This window comes from Drosophila kikkawai, chromosome 3R (genome assembly GCF_030179895.1).
Source record: "Drosophila kikkawai strain 14028-0561.14 chromosome 3R, DkikHiC1v2, whole genome shotgun sequence".
Lineage (NCBI taxonomy): Eukaryota > Metazoa > Arthropoda > Insecta > Diptera > Drosophilidae > Drosophila > Drosophila kikkawai.
Genome location: NC_091731.1, coordinates 30,995,717 through 31,012,375, shown reverse-complemented (window position 1 = coordinate 31,012,375; position 16,659 = coordinate 30,995,717). Strand labels below are relative to the sequence as shown.

The 16,659-nt window shown below is 40.5% G+C and overlaps 1 protein-coding gene across 1 annotated transcript in view; it reads left to right on the top strand.

Moving 5' to 3' along the window:
* hth (Meis homeobox homothorax) overlaps positions 1-12,539 on the top strand; it is a 115,201-nt gene extending 102,662 nt beyond the window's left edge. Inside the window, exons 11-14 of the mRNA XM_017170995.3 lie at positions 231-379; positions 8,147-8,223; positions 10,646-10,704; positions 10,890-12,539. Of these exons, the coding sequence (XP_017026484.1) occupies positions 231-379; positions 8,147-8,223; positions 10,646-10,704; positions 10,890-11,050 (446 nt within the window). The 3' untranslated portion in view covers positions 11,051-12,539. The remainder of the gene's footprint in view (positions 1-230; positions 380-8,146; positions 8,224-10,645; positions 10,705-10,889) is intronic.
* Positions 12,540-16,659: the final 4,120 nt, after the last annotated feature.

Genomic DNA, 16,659 nt, shown 5'->3' with positions numbered 1-16,659 from the left:
CGTTACGGCCAAGTCGAGTAATTTTATGCCCACTTGACAAACAGCCATAAACCAGAACAGCAAACACAGAAGTTGTCTTGGAGATGGTTTTGGGTTCGCTTTTGGGATCGGGATCGGGGGTTACAGTGTATGTTTGTGTGTGTGTGTGTGTGTATGACAATATTGACATAGGCCTAGAAGAGCTCTGTTCTAACAAATTTTCTTGCCCATTTTCCATATATATTTTCCAGGTGATGCCAGCAACGCCAGCATAGGTAGCGGAGAGGGCACCGGCGAGGAGGACGACGATGCGAGCGGCAAAAAGAACCAAAAGAAACGTGGCATTTTCCCAAAAGTAGCAACCAACATATTGAGAGCGTGGCTGTTTCAGCATTTAACGGTGAGTACACCTACATTTTCACCTGCCAGCAGCAATACCAAAATACCGAGTAGCGAATACTGTCGGGTAGCGACTAGCCAATGGCTTTCTGGCACGTCACAGATCTTATCGGGATCTCGGTGGGAATCTCTGACTGGCTGCGGCTAGGGGCTAGCCCCACCTACCACTGAACTAGAAGCTAAACCAGCCCACAGTTGGGTCTGTGCTAGCTGATAAGGCTTTTAGTCTAGGTACACTAGGGAAAATAATATTAAATATAAAGGGAAATGTGTATAATTTATAAAAGAAAGGAAGGATATTGTAAATTATAAACAGAAGCAGAAATTGTTTAATTAAGGGGAACATTTAAATCATTTTTATTTGCATATTTTCATAAGAAATTTCCTGTCTTTCGCTCAGTGTAGCTATTGTTTTATTTTCGTAGATTTTTTTTCCAACGTGCTCCAGGTTGATAAGATTACCGCATGGGCTCCAATGAATGGCCTGCGTCAATGGGCGGCCCAGAGTGGGAGGGAAAAGCGAAACAGGGCGGGGGGGAAAAGTGGGAGTGGGGAAAGCGGGCGGAAAAGAGGGCGAGGAAACGAGCCTGTGCACGATGATGTAAACGATAGCAGTCCGGGGAGGCGCCATTGGAACCTTGATTATATGGCCATTAGGGTGGGAAATGCAAACAAGATTGTGTGTGCCTTGTACTTGATCAGCCTGAAGAGAGCTTTCCAAGGAAAACCATTCGATGGGGGAGAGTGGTCTGGTCTCCCCTGCCCAACTGCCACACTCAATCGCAGTCCATTCAATCGGCCCAAGCATCCATTTAGCCATTTAGGCCAAAAGAAATACCCTTTCGGTCAGCCCGGAAAACCTTACAAAGCGAAGCTTCTTTGACCGGTCATCGCGTCCAATTAGATTTCCATTTTTGGGGCCATCAAAGAGCTATCCTAAACGGCCTCGAAATGCGGCACTAAAAACAAATTGCCAGTGGCAATAACTATTCAAAGCCAGAAGAAAACTGCAGTTCAAAGTTCCTTTGGCCAAACGGAAGTCCAGTCCCATCCAGCGGATGTGTAATACAAATAAACAGATTTGTTATGCGCCACTTTATGTTAAGCAGAGGGATGCAGGAAAAGCCCAGCCACAAAAAATATTTGAAAAGTCCAAGGTGGCCATGCACAGAAAAAGAGAGTCCTAGAGTTAATGTATTTCAGAATAATGAAAATAAATGTAGAAAAGCATTCAGTGAGACTAAAGTATTTATAGACATAAAATAATATATCTACAATAATATAGATAAAACAAATTATTATTTATAAAGATATCACCAGTTCTTATGGCTTATTTTTCCAAGTGCAAGGGTTGGACCTTGACTTCGGCTAAGGAAAACCCAAACAAAACTATAAGATTTTATACCGGACGGGTCAACTACGTTTTTTGGCCATTAGTTTTTCGGGTGGGGATTTTTTGTGAGTCTGCCGGTGGTGCTGCGTATGTAAAATGATAGAAATCTTAATGGAATTCCGCAAAGCGAGTGTGTGTGGCCAGAGTTAACGACCAAAAGCTGACCAGCGCGATAAGCCAGCGAATCGGAAATTAAAGTTGAGGCTGCGTTTCTGGGGGCCGCCACAGAAGAAGCGTTTTAAAACGGCAGAGCAGTTCCAACCCCCTGGACTGGAAAGTAAAGTAAACGGAAGAAGCATTAGCCCAGCCACCCCCATTTCCCCCCACCCCCACACCCTCGGTGACATTGATGAATTGCCGTTTAAATCAGCGCATCACTCATGTTTGCCCAGCGGCAGCGTCTCGTCTTTCCACAGCCGCATCCACATCCACATCCTCGTCCACATCCTCGTCTACATCCTTGACTGACTCCGTTGTACCCGGCTTAATGCCATTAACAGTTTTTCAACGCATTAGGGAAATTGTTTTTCTTTTACGCCGTGAACCTGCGTTCGAAACTTTAATTTCGTATTCAAAGGCCTTCGATCTGGGATCTGGGGATAATGCAATGTTTGCCAATTTGATTTATCGGCCAACGTCAGGGCCTGGCAATCGAAATAATTAACTGACAGACGAAGTGTCGATGAGTGATATGTTCATTGGGAAAAAGTATTTTGAAAAGTAGAAAAAAACTAAGAGAAAAATTTGAGTTAAATTACCAAAGATTTGCAGGTAGATGAAAGTTTGAGGAACTTGTAGGGATATATTTCTGGGTAGTAGGACAAATATCCAAACTGACAATAGTTTGGAATTGATTTACGGGAAATTGTGTAAAATTTTAGATCATTAGCTTTAATACAACTCGAAATATTCGTAATTAATCTTTCATATTTAGAGAACTTTCCAAACTGATAATCCTTTTAAATTGATTACTTAAAGCTGTTTAAAAATGTCACATTATCAGCTTATACCTAGCTCAAAATAATCGTAAAAATTCAGCACTTGTAATAATCAAGTAACAAAATCAGAATCCCTTTTAGTATTCGCATAAGACTCCCGTCCAGAGACCTCAAATAAGACCGCAATGATGGTGCTAATGAAGTGCATTGCATTCCCGTATTAAAAGGGTGGGGAGAGCTGCTGTTGTTTGGGGGGCTGGGTTAACTGACTGGCCAACCAAAAAACAAAAGGCAGACTGGCGGCGGCAACATTGAGGGCATTGCATGGCGGCGGCTTGTTGTTGCTGGTTGCCATAATTATGGCAGGCGCGCGAATATTTTGTTTACATTTGGCGCGCATTGCAGACAGCCAGCAACAACAGCAACAACAGCAACCAAGGCAACGGGCAGCACCAACAACACCAGCAATGGCACACCAGCAACACCAAGCAAAAAAAAAGTCTCATTTCGCGTGCTCCGCCTACTCGAGCACACATGTGTGAGCCCATATGCCCCAGGTCCGTTCCCGTTCCCGTTCCCATTCGCATTCTCATTTTCTCATTTCGCCTACCCCCGCCCCGCCCTTCCTCTTAACCCATTCCGCCTCTGCCTTTAACCCTCTCTGGCATGCAATTTTCTTCCGGCTGTCTGCCGTTGCTGTTCTGCTTTTTGGGCCTACGTTTTAATGTTGCCTTGTTGCTGCCTCGCTGCCTCACTGCCTCGTTGGTGTTGCAACTTGCAACCCCCGAAAAAAAATGCGCAAAAGCGCGAAATGTTAAGCCATGGCAAAATGGCCAAAAGGAAGCCATAGCGGTGGAGAGGGGTTAAGAAGAGCAGAGCAGAAAGGGGTTAACAACAGGGGCAGGGAGGGTAGGAGTAGTAGGTGCAGTCGCGGTGAAAGAGTTGCATTGTTGTCAGCGAGTCATGTTGCAACGGCGCTTAGTGTGTGGCATATTTTGAAGAATTTCGATGAAGGCGACAATGAAATGCACTTCTTTGAAATATAGAAAATTGAGAATTAAATATAAATAAATGAAATATTCAATTAAATATAAGATTTGTCTAATTAGAAACCTTTTCTTTCAATCCAATGATTTTTGTAGTTTTTCTAAAGGATTTTCCTTCTCATTTTCGATTTTAAATATTGACTTTTATATGATATTACATCTATTTTAAAGTCTTCTTTCGCCTCGAGCATTTTCCAATTAAAAGTGAGACCAAAGACTTCTATCAAACCCCCCCTAGATACATGTCTAAATGCATTTCCTATTCCAGTTCACAACCTGCCAAGCGTAGGGCATCTTCATAACTTTATAAACCTCTTTTCCGCAACGCTGCAAATTATAATGATTCTTGTGTTTTTTTTTCTAGCCTCCTCCTGCAGAATATAGTCTGAGGATGGGGACAGCCGCCTTGCGATTAGTGCCACGGCTAGGCTCTGGCTCACCTTATCAACGGGGTTTTCTGTTTGTGAGGGAAGGGGAAAAACACTCATTTGGCTTTGTTTAGACTGGAAAAAATCTTCATAATGGCCAACAGTCGCCTTTTCTTCGCTGTGGCAATGCAATTTTCGCGGCTGCAATTTGCTGCTGCCATCGTTGTTGTTGTCTGTTGGTGTTGTTGTTGTTGTTGTTGCAGTTGCTGTTGGTGTTGCAGCAGTTGTTGCAGTTGCTGTTGTAGCCGTTGGCTTGTTTCACAAATGGCGTCGCATTTGGCGTTGTTAATGGCGTCGGCATCGCTGGCATCGCTTGGTTGCTTGTTGGGGTCTTTACGTGTGTGGAAAGCATGCACTGAGAACAAAAAATTGAATAGGATAAATTATAGAATTTTTATTATAAAGATTAAAAATAAATTTGGTAACTTATAAAGACTTACTCACCTTGATTTCACTCGAAATATGAACTTATCTTCAATATAAAAACCTTTTAATTCTATTCAAATTTTCTGGTGAATTTTCTCTCAGTGCCCTTGATGAGGCGGGAGGTGAAAAGCGGGAAAAGGGGCGCAGACTTCTTGGGCTTGTTGTGCCATGTGTCACGGCGTTGCAGTCATGTTGACATCATTGGGCCCGGGTCCAATGAAAGGGGGCCTCTCTCGCTCGTCGTAGGCCTTGGAGGCCCCGCCACTTGTCAGCAGGGGGATAAGGAGTGGGCACACCCCCTTTTCGTGCCTCCCCACACCCCCGCTCCACCCTTCGACCGCCGCCCATGTGTGCGATGATTGTTTTAAATTCATTTGCCAAGTTTAAATAAACACACAACAAAGTGAAAATATGCTGGCGAAAAAGTGGAGCGAGTTAAGTTGCCACAGAGACACAAGACAGCAAAATCAGAGAAGTGAGACAGAGAGAGAAAGAGAGGGAGAGAGTGGAGCAGAAAGAGACGGCAACGTGCGACATGGCAAAAGCAACTTAAAGGCGTGACAGTAATTAATTATTTTGTCGTATGGTAAATTAATAAACCAAATGGACTTTGTTTCTACTTGACATGTTATGCACTGCTCTCTGTGTGCATCTGTGTGCATTCCTGTCCCTGTGCCTGTGTGAGTGCGAAATGCATAATTGCTTTCATTAGTCTAATTGGTGCAACAAAGTGCAGCTGAAAGAAAAACGCTTAAGCAGAGACAGGGGGAGTAAAGTGTAGGCGTTGAAAGAAAAGCTCTGGCAAATGATATATGTATATGCACTCCTGATCCCTAAAGAGTCGGACAAGTCAACGAACTTGACCTGAGCTCCTCGGAGCCATCGCAAACAAGAGGTATTTATATGGAAATATGCAAAAGGATTATCTCGGTCTTGGGTGAAGTCTGTTGTATTTTTAGTTAGTTGAGAAATCTTTCTGTCTTTGTAAATTACTTCAGGGCAGTGTGAAATTCTTGTATATTTTTACTTTACACGTCTGGAAGTTATTTGTTCTTTGTATCTGAGAATACTCAACCTAAATACAAGAGGAAAGATATATTACTTTGTGATAAATACATATTTTTTGCATTCTATATTCATTTTTAAAGGATTAACGCATATTAAGTGCAAGATTTTTTAAGTCTTCTGCTTGTTTTTTACAGTTAATAAAAAGGTAATAAGAGTAAATAAGCAAACTAATTAAAGAAAATAAATTTTAAAGAAGTTTCCTTTCTTTCAAATATGAAACCAACACACTCTTAGTATCAAAAAGTATCTAAAATACTTGCAGAAACTTTTACCTGCTTATCCCCCAACTTGAAACTTATATTTCCTGACCATAAAATCCAAAATATATATGTTATTTCCCATCGTTTTCTTGGCTCCGTTAATTATACCCCGTTGGCAACCCATTCTTTCTACCATTGACAACCACAAAGTTGTCCCTGCTATGGCCAGATGTCTCGGCTCTTGTTTGGCCGCAACATCAAATCAATAACAAGCTTTTCCACCTGCATCTGAGCAGTGGGAATCCCCAACCCCCATCCTAGCCTCGTTTTAGATCCGGTGGAAAACCATCTCTGTAAATAGATGTGCGCCACAAAGTATGCTATAAATTCCGTTTTAATTTACCTGCATGTAATTTATGCCTTCTGACTTCTTGAACATTTTATATGCACGAACCGGAGGGGGGCGGTGGGAGGATGAGGAACATGGCCATTGGCATGTCCATTGTATTTACATGGCTTCTACGTTTATTTGTCAATACGCAAATTTCATATAGTATTTCGTATTTGGTAGCTCCCCTCCGCCCTCCGCCCTCTGCCTCTGTCTAGTATTTGTTGTTGTCCGAGGTGCGGGCGTGTCAGCCTGAAAGTCCTGGCCTCGACAGGACAGCAAACAAATATTGCTGGCGGCGGGCAGGACAGCAGAACAACAGGACAGCGGCTAAAATTTATTAAACACAAACAATAAGGCAAATGCATTTAAGGAGCAGAGAGCCAAGCCAAGTCGGGGCCAAGCCAAGCCAAGCCAAGCCAAGCCTTTCTGTGTGCAGGACAACAACGGCAACTAAATTGCATTACAGACAGGACATGTACAGAAAGGCCAGACAGACGCAGGCCAAGACAAGGATGTGCAGCGTTGCACATTTCGATTGGGATTGGAATCGGGCCCCGCCTTATACATATAGCCCCAAGCCATGTTCTTGTGTGTATATATATATAAATGACAGTTCATATATTTTTCGGGGGCCCTACGTAAATTTCGAAGCAATTGCATTTGCCGAATGTCCTTCCCTTGTTCTCCTACAATCACAATTATCGAAAGGACGAGACGGGTGACGAGTGCCAAAAAGCTGGAACCGCCCACAGCTGCCGGAAACGATTGCGGCTGGCTGAGAGGGTTAAAAACAAAGGCTTCTTCGTCCTTTGCTCCTTTCTTCCTTCGAGCACGCGCACAAAAATATCCCGATTTTTATTCCGAGGGGCGAAACAAAGCCAAATCCTTTTGACGCGCACTTCCGCCAAACAAAGAGGTAGTGAGATCCTTAGAATACAATTTTTGACAGGAGCCAGGTGACTAGTGTAAACCTTTTTTACAGAGAAAAATATTTAAATTAAGTGTGCTCATATTTTAAAATAATATTTCATATTTTAAACGTATTCTTTATAAAGAAAATAAGTTCAAAAATGATTGTAGCTTACTCAGAATTAGTTTTACTTTGATTTTCTGCTAAAGAAAAGCTGTTAGATCTTGTTTTTAATGATTTCTTATCAATTTACAAGACTTAACCCTATATTCTCCCTGTGCATTAGCCGAAAACAAGCATTAATAAAGTGAATTTGTGCTGCGATCGGAATCGTTGAGTCAACACCAAGTGCACAACAACTAAGCAAATAAAACAAATTGTAATAAGCGCCAGGCCAGGCCAGCGATTAGATTAGCTTCTAACCGGCTAGAGAGGGTTAAGGCAGTAGCTGGGAGGTGTCCAGGGGGAGTGGCACTTTCACTTTAGTCGATCTATTTACTCACTGACGCCACTGTGTCGGCGGTTCGGCTGCAAGATTTATGGGGAAGTGGACGACTCCCGGGGTGGCTTTTGTTTGCCCATTTGGCGCTAGACACGCGTTCCCAATGCACTCCACATTCCCAAAAAAAAAACCAAAAACAAAAAAAAACCCCTCTCTAGTAATTGAGGACACTGCTGAGTGGCACTGCTGATAAGGCGGAGGCACTGCAACTGATAACAATAAAACAAAAACACCCAAAAAACGCTGCGTTTCAAGTGCAGCCAACGAAGAGTTTCGGGGTGACAGGTTCCCATTCGGTTTTATTGCGGCCATGATTGATCGATTGTTTGGCCAGTTGTGGTAGATAGATTGTACATTTTGTACAGGGCTTTACCCGGCAACTCGCATTTGATTTTCACAGAAATACATTACTTATTCCAAATAAAATAAACCAACTTATTTAACAATTTACTTGCTTTAATTGCAGCATCCCTACCCATCCGAAGACCAGAAGAAACAATTGGCCCAGGACACTGGCCTAACGATACTGCAAGTGAATAATTGGTGAGTATATTCCCGCCCGAGATCGTATCACATAAGTACTATATGCCAGCAGATCGACTATCTCTCCAGCCTTAAACACAACATCATAATATGGTTAAGGATGCCCCTGGGCTGTCCATTACTCACACGCTTTATTTGCCTACAAAAAAAACCCGAAACTAAAACCAAAAACCAGAGCAGACAGCACAAGCCAAGCAAAATTTACAAGGCAGCCCACGCCGAGGAAATAGAACCTGCCCGAAGGAGGTGCAAAAGAATGTGGCCAAAACAAAGTTATGGGCCTTGTTACCTGCCTGAGCATGGCAAGAGGGGGGAACAGCAGCCTCACAACTGGTAACTGGTAACTGGGAATGGAAATCCTAGGATACCGAAGTGCATTAGGCGGCTGACTACGGCAACTTCATCAAATTTTGCACATTATGCGACAGCCGGCAGAACCTGACACTCGGCAGGAAAAGATTGCAGACTACAGAGAGAGATACGAGAAGATACACTCGGACTTGGACTTGGACTTGGACTAGCTGAGATGGAAAAGCTTGGGAGCAAGTTAAAAGCGCCTGCTGAATCTTTTATGCATTTCGAGGAATGCTTTTAAGCCGAGAGACAGGGACATGGACAGGGACAGCGACAGAGGCCATAATAAAATCCGGGGAGAAATGTGTGAGAGCTGCTCCTGCTGGCAGGCACTCAGCTCAATTAAATTGAATTTCGCGCTCACCGAAGCACACTGCAAATTAACAAATAGTGGCCAAAGGACCTTCTGTCCTTCCGATTCGCTTAGGCACGCAACGCTGCGTTGGGAGAGCAGGGCCAGGACCCAGGGAATAGAGATGAGCACGAGGGCGAATAAGAGAAAATAGGAAAATAAAATGTTGACACTTTTGGTTATTTATGGGCAGGCGGGCACTCGCGACACCTTTCTGCCTTTGCCTCTGGGAGGATTTCCAGGAGTCGTCTTCTAATCCTGGGGGACCCAGGATTCTCTCTAAATGTGTATTTATTTTGCGCAATTTGAGGCAGAAAAAAAGAAGGCAACTCAGCCTAAGAAGCAGCCATTCAAATGACCAGCCACAAGGACTCGGGAGAAAGTCCATTAACACCCAATAAGATGGCCAGACAGCAGAAGTAACTTTTGGTAATCGAAAAAGTTTCACTTTCTTGCGAGAACTTTTAAATATTAACGCTTAGTTACAGCTGCAGATGGAAAAGTTATAATTATGGCCTAAGTACATAAATAACTCGGGTAAATCTCTCTCAGATATAACACTCTGCCCTCTATAGCTCCGATTTCAGATATTCTCCCAGAACTGCAATCATTCCAATCAACTGAGCAGCGGCCAGCGGGCAAATCGATTTGCAGCTTACAAGCCTCGTCGCTCCTCGCTCTGCTCCTGAAAAAACGAATCTCTATATATGCCAGAACGGAACTCCAATTCCATTTTGTCGTTTTGATAAACGATTTCAGGGCGTTGCAACAATTTCCGCCCTAAAATGAGCTGAAATCAGCCTGAGCAGAGTGAGAGCCAGCTCCAAACGAACTGCAAATTGAAAAGTCAAAAGGAGGGCGAGCACTTTTTGAAAAGGAGTTGAAGTTGGGGGCTCTGAAAGGGGCATTAACCTCGGCTAAACTTGGTTTTTGGCTAATGCGAGTAGCTGTATCCTGTATCTGAGTGTTTGGCACTGGAAAAAATTAAGCCAGAAATCAAGTAAAAATAGTTTGAAGTCAGAAATTGACTTAAAAACTTCTTAAATTCAACTACATTCCATTTTTGTAACTGATTCCTCTGATGCTTTTCCTTTTCCGTGTTGGCTGCCTTCTTTTTTTGTGCCGTGTTGACTTCGTTGTTTGGCTGATATATATTTTTTTAAAGGCCGTGTCAAAGTCTGTGGGTAACATCGTCGCAAGGCAAGTGACTGTCACTCTGCTGGCGGCTTTTTGCTTTAATCATTTTGCTCGTTTTGTCTTTTTTTTGTTTGTGATTTTTTGTTGTAGTTTTCTGGTATTGCCACTGATCCTGCGGATCAACGGCTGCTGCCGGCCTGCTGCTTATTATTTCTTATTGCATTTATTAAACGACAATCATAACCAAAGTCGGCATGGCCCATTGATCTGGCCCCGTTGCAGGGCCACAAAAAGTGTGACTCTCTTGGAGATTTGGTTTGGTTTATGGCTAAGTTGGCCACATAAAGCAGCGGCATCGGCTCCGGCACAAATCCCGGCCAATTCATGCATAATTCATGGCTCGTTTTCGGTTGTGTTTAATTAAAGGGGTTGCAAGCAGGAAATAGACCTAAGGAGAGGGGTTTTTTTGAGAAGAAAATTAAAAGATTAAGGCCTTCATCTACAAGATTTAAAAAAGTATTTTAAGATACATTACCCAACTAAACTTTAACTTACTATATTTTCTTTCCTTTCTTACAGGTTCATCAATGCGCGGCGAAGAATCGTCCAGCCGATGATCGATCAATCCAACCGAGCAGGTAACTATCATTCTGACCCTTGAAAAATATCCATAACTATGAAATGTGCGCTGATTTAGTTAAGAATTAAGTGGGGTGACCACCCCACTTACTTTCCAATAACAACAATCAATTAATTACGAAACGCAATTTCTAATTATGTGCATCTTTTTCTTCTCTCTCTTTTCTTGGTGACTCACGCACAGTTTATACACCGCATCCAGGTCCCTCCGGTTATGGCCACGACGCCATGGGCTACATGATGGACAGCCAGGCGCATATGATGCACCGTCCGCCCGGTGATCCCGGCTTCCACCAGGGCTATCCGCACTACCCGCCCGCCGAGTACTATGGCCAGCACTTGTAATCCTCGTAATCCTTCGGCCCCTCGGGGCGCTCCGGAAGCGATCAAGCCAAAATCATAGCTTAAATTTACTACCAACCTACCAACAACTGGAAGAGAGGAGCTGAACAAAAACAAAAAACTAAAAAACGTAAGAGAGAAAAGAGAAAATTAAATCTGAGAAGGAGCCCAAGGAGCTGTGGCTCCTTCTGGCCCTGTCCCATCCAATCCCAAATGCAATATCAGTCACGTAATTCAACACAACAGCAACTGTAGTAAAATGATATTAGCAGCAGAATACCAGAGGAACAGCAACAACAACATCACCAGCAGAAACTACAAAAAATTAAAAACAAGCAGAAATTTTAAAGAAACTATTTGTGTATACCTAAAAAAAAAAGAAAAGAAAAACATAAATAACAAAATGGGAAAAGTAAAAACAAGAAAAGATATTTATGCATAAACAAAAATGAAACGCTTAGCTATAAGTTAAATAAACAAAATAAAACCAGAACTCACACACTCTCAAACCAGCACACACAGATACACAGACACACACAGAGACAGACAAATTGAAATGCAAATTTTTATGTTCGAAGCTGCGAAACTAAAATTTAAAAGCATGAATTTAGGCGCCGCCCAGCAGGAAACCCCCCAAAAATTAAAGCGACTTTTGAATAAATTTTATAGTTTGAATTTAGAAAAAGATAGAGCCCCTCCCCCCGAAGTTAAAGTGCAGCCAGAAATTCGATAGAAGTTTGAATAAATATATTTAATTTGCGAGAATGTTTGCTAGTTCTTAGTTTCATTTTAGTTATACGCGAACAAGTCAGTTTGTTTTCTATATATATGTATATGTACATACAAAACAAATCGATAAAGAAAAACACTATATAATTCTACGTTTAGGCAATAGAAACCCTACCCGTAACCTACGTTTAGACGATTAATTTAAATAAATTGAATTGTTTTCTAATTTTACGCCTTGCAACACTTAAGTAAAAACGAAATGGAATTTAATTTTTACAAAAAAAGAAATAGAGAGATAGTAAGAAAAGAGTAAGGAAAGAGACCTATGATTTGAATGGAATTTGTTTTAACAATTTTTTATTGAGTGTGCGGATTTTGTAGTATTATTTTCCAATTGAAGCACACGAGAACCGGACCGATTTGAATATATATATGGATTTTATGCGAGATACAACAAAATACGATACAAATAATGGCATAGGCATATATATACATACATACATACATAGCTCTGAATATGTATACGTAATATTAATAATAAATTATGCTTACGTTTAAACTGTACTTTTATTTATGTATTCTAATTTGTATGCGTTAATCCTTAGTTAACTATTATTATTATTATTACATTTACTTAATTAATGATTTAAATTTAACCAATTCAAAAACACCGAGCAAGAGAATAGAATTGTACGAGAGATGATTTATTGATGGAAAACAACAACAACAAAATGCATATATGAGAAAATATTTGAAAAAATAACCACCTTTGTTTGTGTTTTTATTTGATTTTCTTTGATTTCCTTACAGCGGGGCAAGGGCTTATGATTTTATCGAATATAATCTGGTATAAAGAGATACTCTCCAAGAGATATATCTTTTCAAACCAGAACCCACATTATGCTATGGAACTGAATTGAATTTACATTGCTTGTGAATCTGATTAATCTTAAATGGTAACGAATATACGTAATTGCAGAGGGCAACAAATCGAACTTTAAGTATTCAGTTTTGGAATTTATTAACTATTAGTACACGGTGTGGAAAGCGAGTACCTAACGCGAATCAAGATGGATTTTTTGGCCTGCTCTCTGAACGAAACTTGAGCTTCTTTGCACACACACATTTCTTTGGCAGACACATCTCTACTAACTACATCTATCAACAACTTACTGACTACACTCGAAACAATCACTCGAAGAAAAAAACAAAAATGTATACGAACTTCTCTAAGAATCCCCTTATGCGAATTTTTTGCACCTAAACGAGCGAAGCGATAAATTTATTTACAACCAATTTGCTAGCCGCAAACAGCTGTAATTGAGAAATTGTAATTGAAAATTGAACTCGAAGGCAAATTGAACATTTTCACAATTATACAACAGAAAACTATACGATATACGAGTACGAGTACGCATCGCTAGTAATTTATTAGACTATATATATATATATAAAGTAGTTAAATAATCGACACAACAACCATTGACTTGAGAAACGTTTAAACGCAAATTGTACAGAACGCCTTAAATGAGAAGAAGCCCGAGTGGAGGAGGAACGAATGATGTATACGAGTCTATATACAGAACATAAACTAAACCTAGTTATACCTAACTAAATTTTAATAAATCTCGAATAGTATATATACCTATCATACACACTATGGCTTAAGAAAACGGAACCAAATGCTGTCGAACCGAGACGGGGGCGGGTCGAAGGTATCTCTAAGGCTGGGTTTGGAGAGATTCCAAGTATTTTGTATGAGCTTCTTTTATATATGCCGAAGATCGGGGATATATAGTGTCTGGCCAGAGTTTTCCGAGAGATATGTGTCTGCCTCGCCCCCCTTGGAGCGACAAAGGCTTGTAAATTGAAAATTGATTGAGGGAAAAGGGAATACACGATGAAGGCATTATCGCAATATCCGAGCGATAAAATACCCACAATCAATATTAATGAGTTATACGATTTATAATACGCATTGTACTATATACGGAAGACGGAGGATGGAGGCTTTTTACGTTTGAGATCATTTTCGTGTCAGAATTTAAATTAAAATGTGATTTTTCTCGAAACTTTAATGTATACGCCGTAAATATTATGAATATGATTACTAAGAAGTGCTGCAGCAACATTATTATTAATTACTATTATGATTATTCCGATGGATAATACGATTATAAATTTACATATTCGAGTGTAATGTATGTAATAAATATTGTACATTTTTGATAACTCCCATTTAGAGAACGACACTGTAAATAGAATTCGCAACATTTGCATAGATCACCACACTTAAGTACATTACAACTAATTATAAATAAATTATAAAGCTAAGTCTAAACCTAATCTTAAAAGGAGGAGCAGGACAAGGCAAACCCTGAGCATAGACTAAAGAGCACAAGAAATAGAAGGAGAGAACCACAGTTTATACAACTTACCCACGCGACAGCATCCAGTAAACCCAGAAGAATGAAAGAGGTAGAAATAGACCAGAGGCCAAGGTGCGATAGAGAGAGCTGGCCAGCGAGCGAGCGAGCAAGAGCATAAGAGTTAGAAGGGGAGAGCTAACTCTACTCGAATTAAATCAATAAATTAAAACAAAGAAAAAAAAACCCAAAGCATTGAAGTAAAAAAAAAACAAAAAACTATAAATATATTTATATGGAGAATTGAATTAAATAAATGTTTGTGCGTGTAAAAATTAACTTTAACTAAATTGCTAGACTTAAAGGCCAGAATGAATTAAATATAAATATATTGAAAGGAAACAGTATCATTAAACTAATTAACTAATTGAAGCTTCTATGTAAAGAACTAAAAACCAATTAACGAATTCCTGATTCCCCATCAATCGAAAGATAGTGGCCGATGGATGGCACAGGGGAACCACAAGGTCGGAAAAAAAACCAACAAAAAATAAAACAAAAACAAAAACCGAATATGAGAACAGAAATATTGAACATAATTTTCAATTGTAATAAATTATGAAATAAAAGATTATGAAAACCAAAACGAGAAACCTCTTTTAAATTTGGCATTATACGGGGCTATGGATATGGTAACGGGTTCACTGCGTGACCTCTGTGGGAGATCCTGGCTGCTGTCCTCCCGGCTGCTGTCCTGCTGACAACTGACGTGGGTCCTCCTCTTGCAATTTGCCAGCTGTCAGCCGGGCTCAAACTCCACTCTGACCCCGCTTGACCGTTGCGTGCCCTATGGTCAATATATAACATATATATATATATCCTTCGCCCGGCGCTCTCTCGACCGATATAATTGAACTATAATTGCCCCGAAATGTTCGTGCGAAGCACGCTTCATCTGCTCGACTTCCGCCCGCCCGGCTTTCGGTTTCGTGATCGTTTAGAGCCGGCATTAGCGTTGCGTTACGATTTGGTGTGAACTAAATGCACTTCTTCTGGTCCCATGCACTGAAAAAAATAACTTTGTACATCAGGGAATTCATTATGAAATAAAAAGGGAAAATTTTAACAAGGTAAGTGAAGTATTTTCAACTCTGAAAAGAGTTTATGTGGATTTTCGGCTGTCAATTTATGAAGGAGTCATTTCCGACCCCATAAATCATATATATTCTTGATCAGCATTAATAGGCGCTTCTTTCTAGCCATGTCATAAAAATATTAACAAAAAAAATTTTTATTTTTCAAAATTTGATAAGGGGTTACATTAAAATTGTAAAAAATTGAAAAAATTTTGATTTCTTAAAAAATGAAATTTAAGATGCAGTTTTGTTGATTTTATATACTTTCCAAAATTTAACACACATTTTCCCACAGTGCAGCTCCACAAACCCAGAATATTCTCCACTTCATTGGTTTGTTAAAGGGCCAGTATTTTCCTTTTTTTTTTTGGCATCCGCTGCTAATGCCCTTCTGCCAATCGAGTGGCACCCGTTAAGGAACAACAGCTGCGTGGATTTCCACGCACTCCGCCGGCCGAATGGCTGACCAAGAAATTCAATTAATATTAATTAGCCAAGGTGTCGAGCTGGTGGCTGGCCTCTCCCTAGGATCTGGATCTCACGCTGTTGCTCCTTGCACACACACACACACACGCAGATAAATGGAGTTTTAATCATTTTCCAAGTGTGAAAATTAGTTGCGTTTAAGTTGCCTATAATTAGTGGCTGGCCACTCGTAGAAACCCCCTCATTCTGGCTACACTTACACTACATGCCAACGCCACCCACAATTCTGTCTGTCGGCGGCTGTAATTACTTTTACGACCTGTTTACAGCTGCTCCGAGTGGTCATTATGCGGTGGCGTATAAAAATTTCTGCTGTCAATTTATGCAAATTTCTTACTTCCCTCCCAAAAAACAGTAACAAAATGAAAAACAGGAAAAAACTTTCTGTTGTGTCCACCTACACAAAGTTCTTTAAATTGTGTGTACAATTGCAGAGGACATCCCCTGGCTGTTGTTTTTTCCTATACCCTGGATTTATAGAGTAAAAGAAAGGTATGCCAAGAAGGGTAGAAATTTTGAGAGTGAAGTAATTTTAGTAAATATATTCCTGATTTTTATAAATACCTTAGAGCTCTTCCAGCAAGGATTATTGCATTTTAAACAAAAAACTTCAAGAGCTTCAGGAATCTTCAAAGTACTATGTTTTCCTAACTTCTTGTAGTTTATTATTTATTTATTTTTCTTAAAAGTCTACCAGGTATCCCTTAGTCGTAACCCTCATCCTTTTCCTTCTTACTTGTTTTTAAAACTTTAATTTATTTTCATTGCGCATTTTGATGCTCGTAATTCCCTCGTTATTGTTGCCTCCTGTTCCTGTTTTCCCCGCTGCCTACCACCCTCCTCCTCATCCTCATCCACATCCACATCCCTTTTCCCTGCTCCCTTTTCCGAGTGT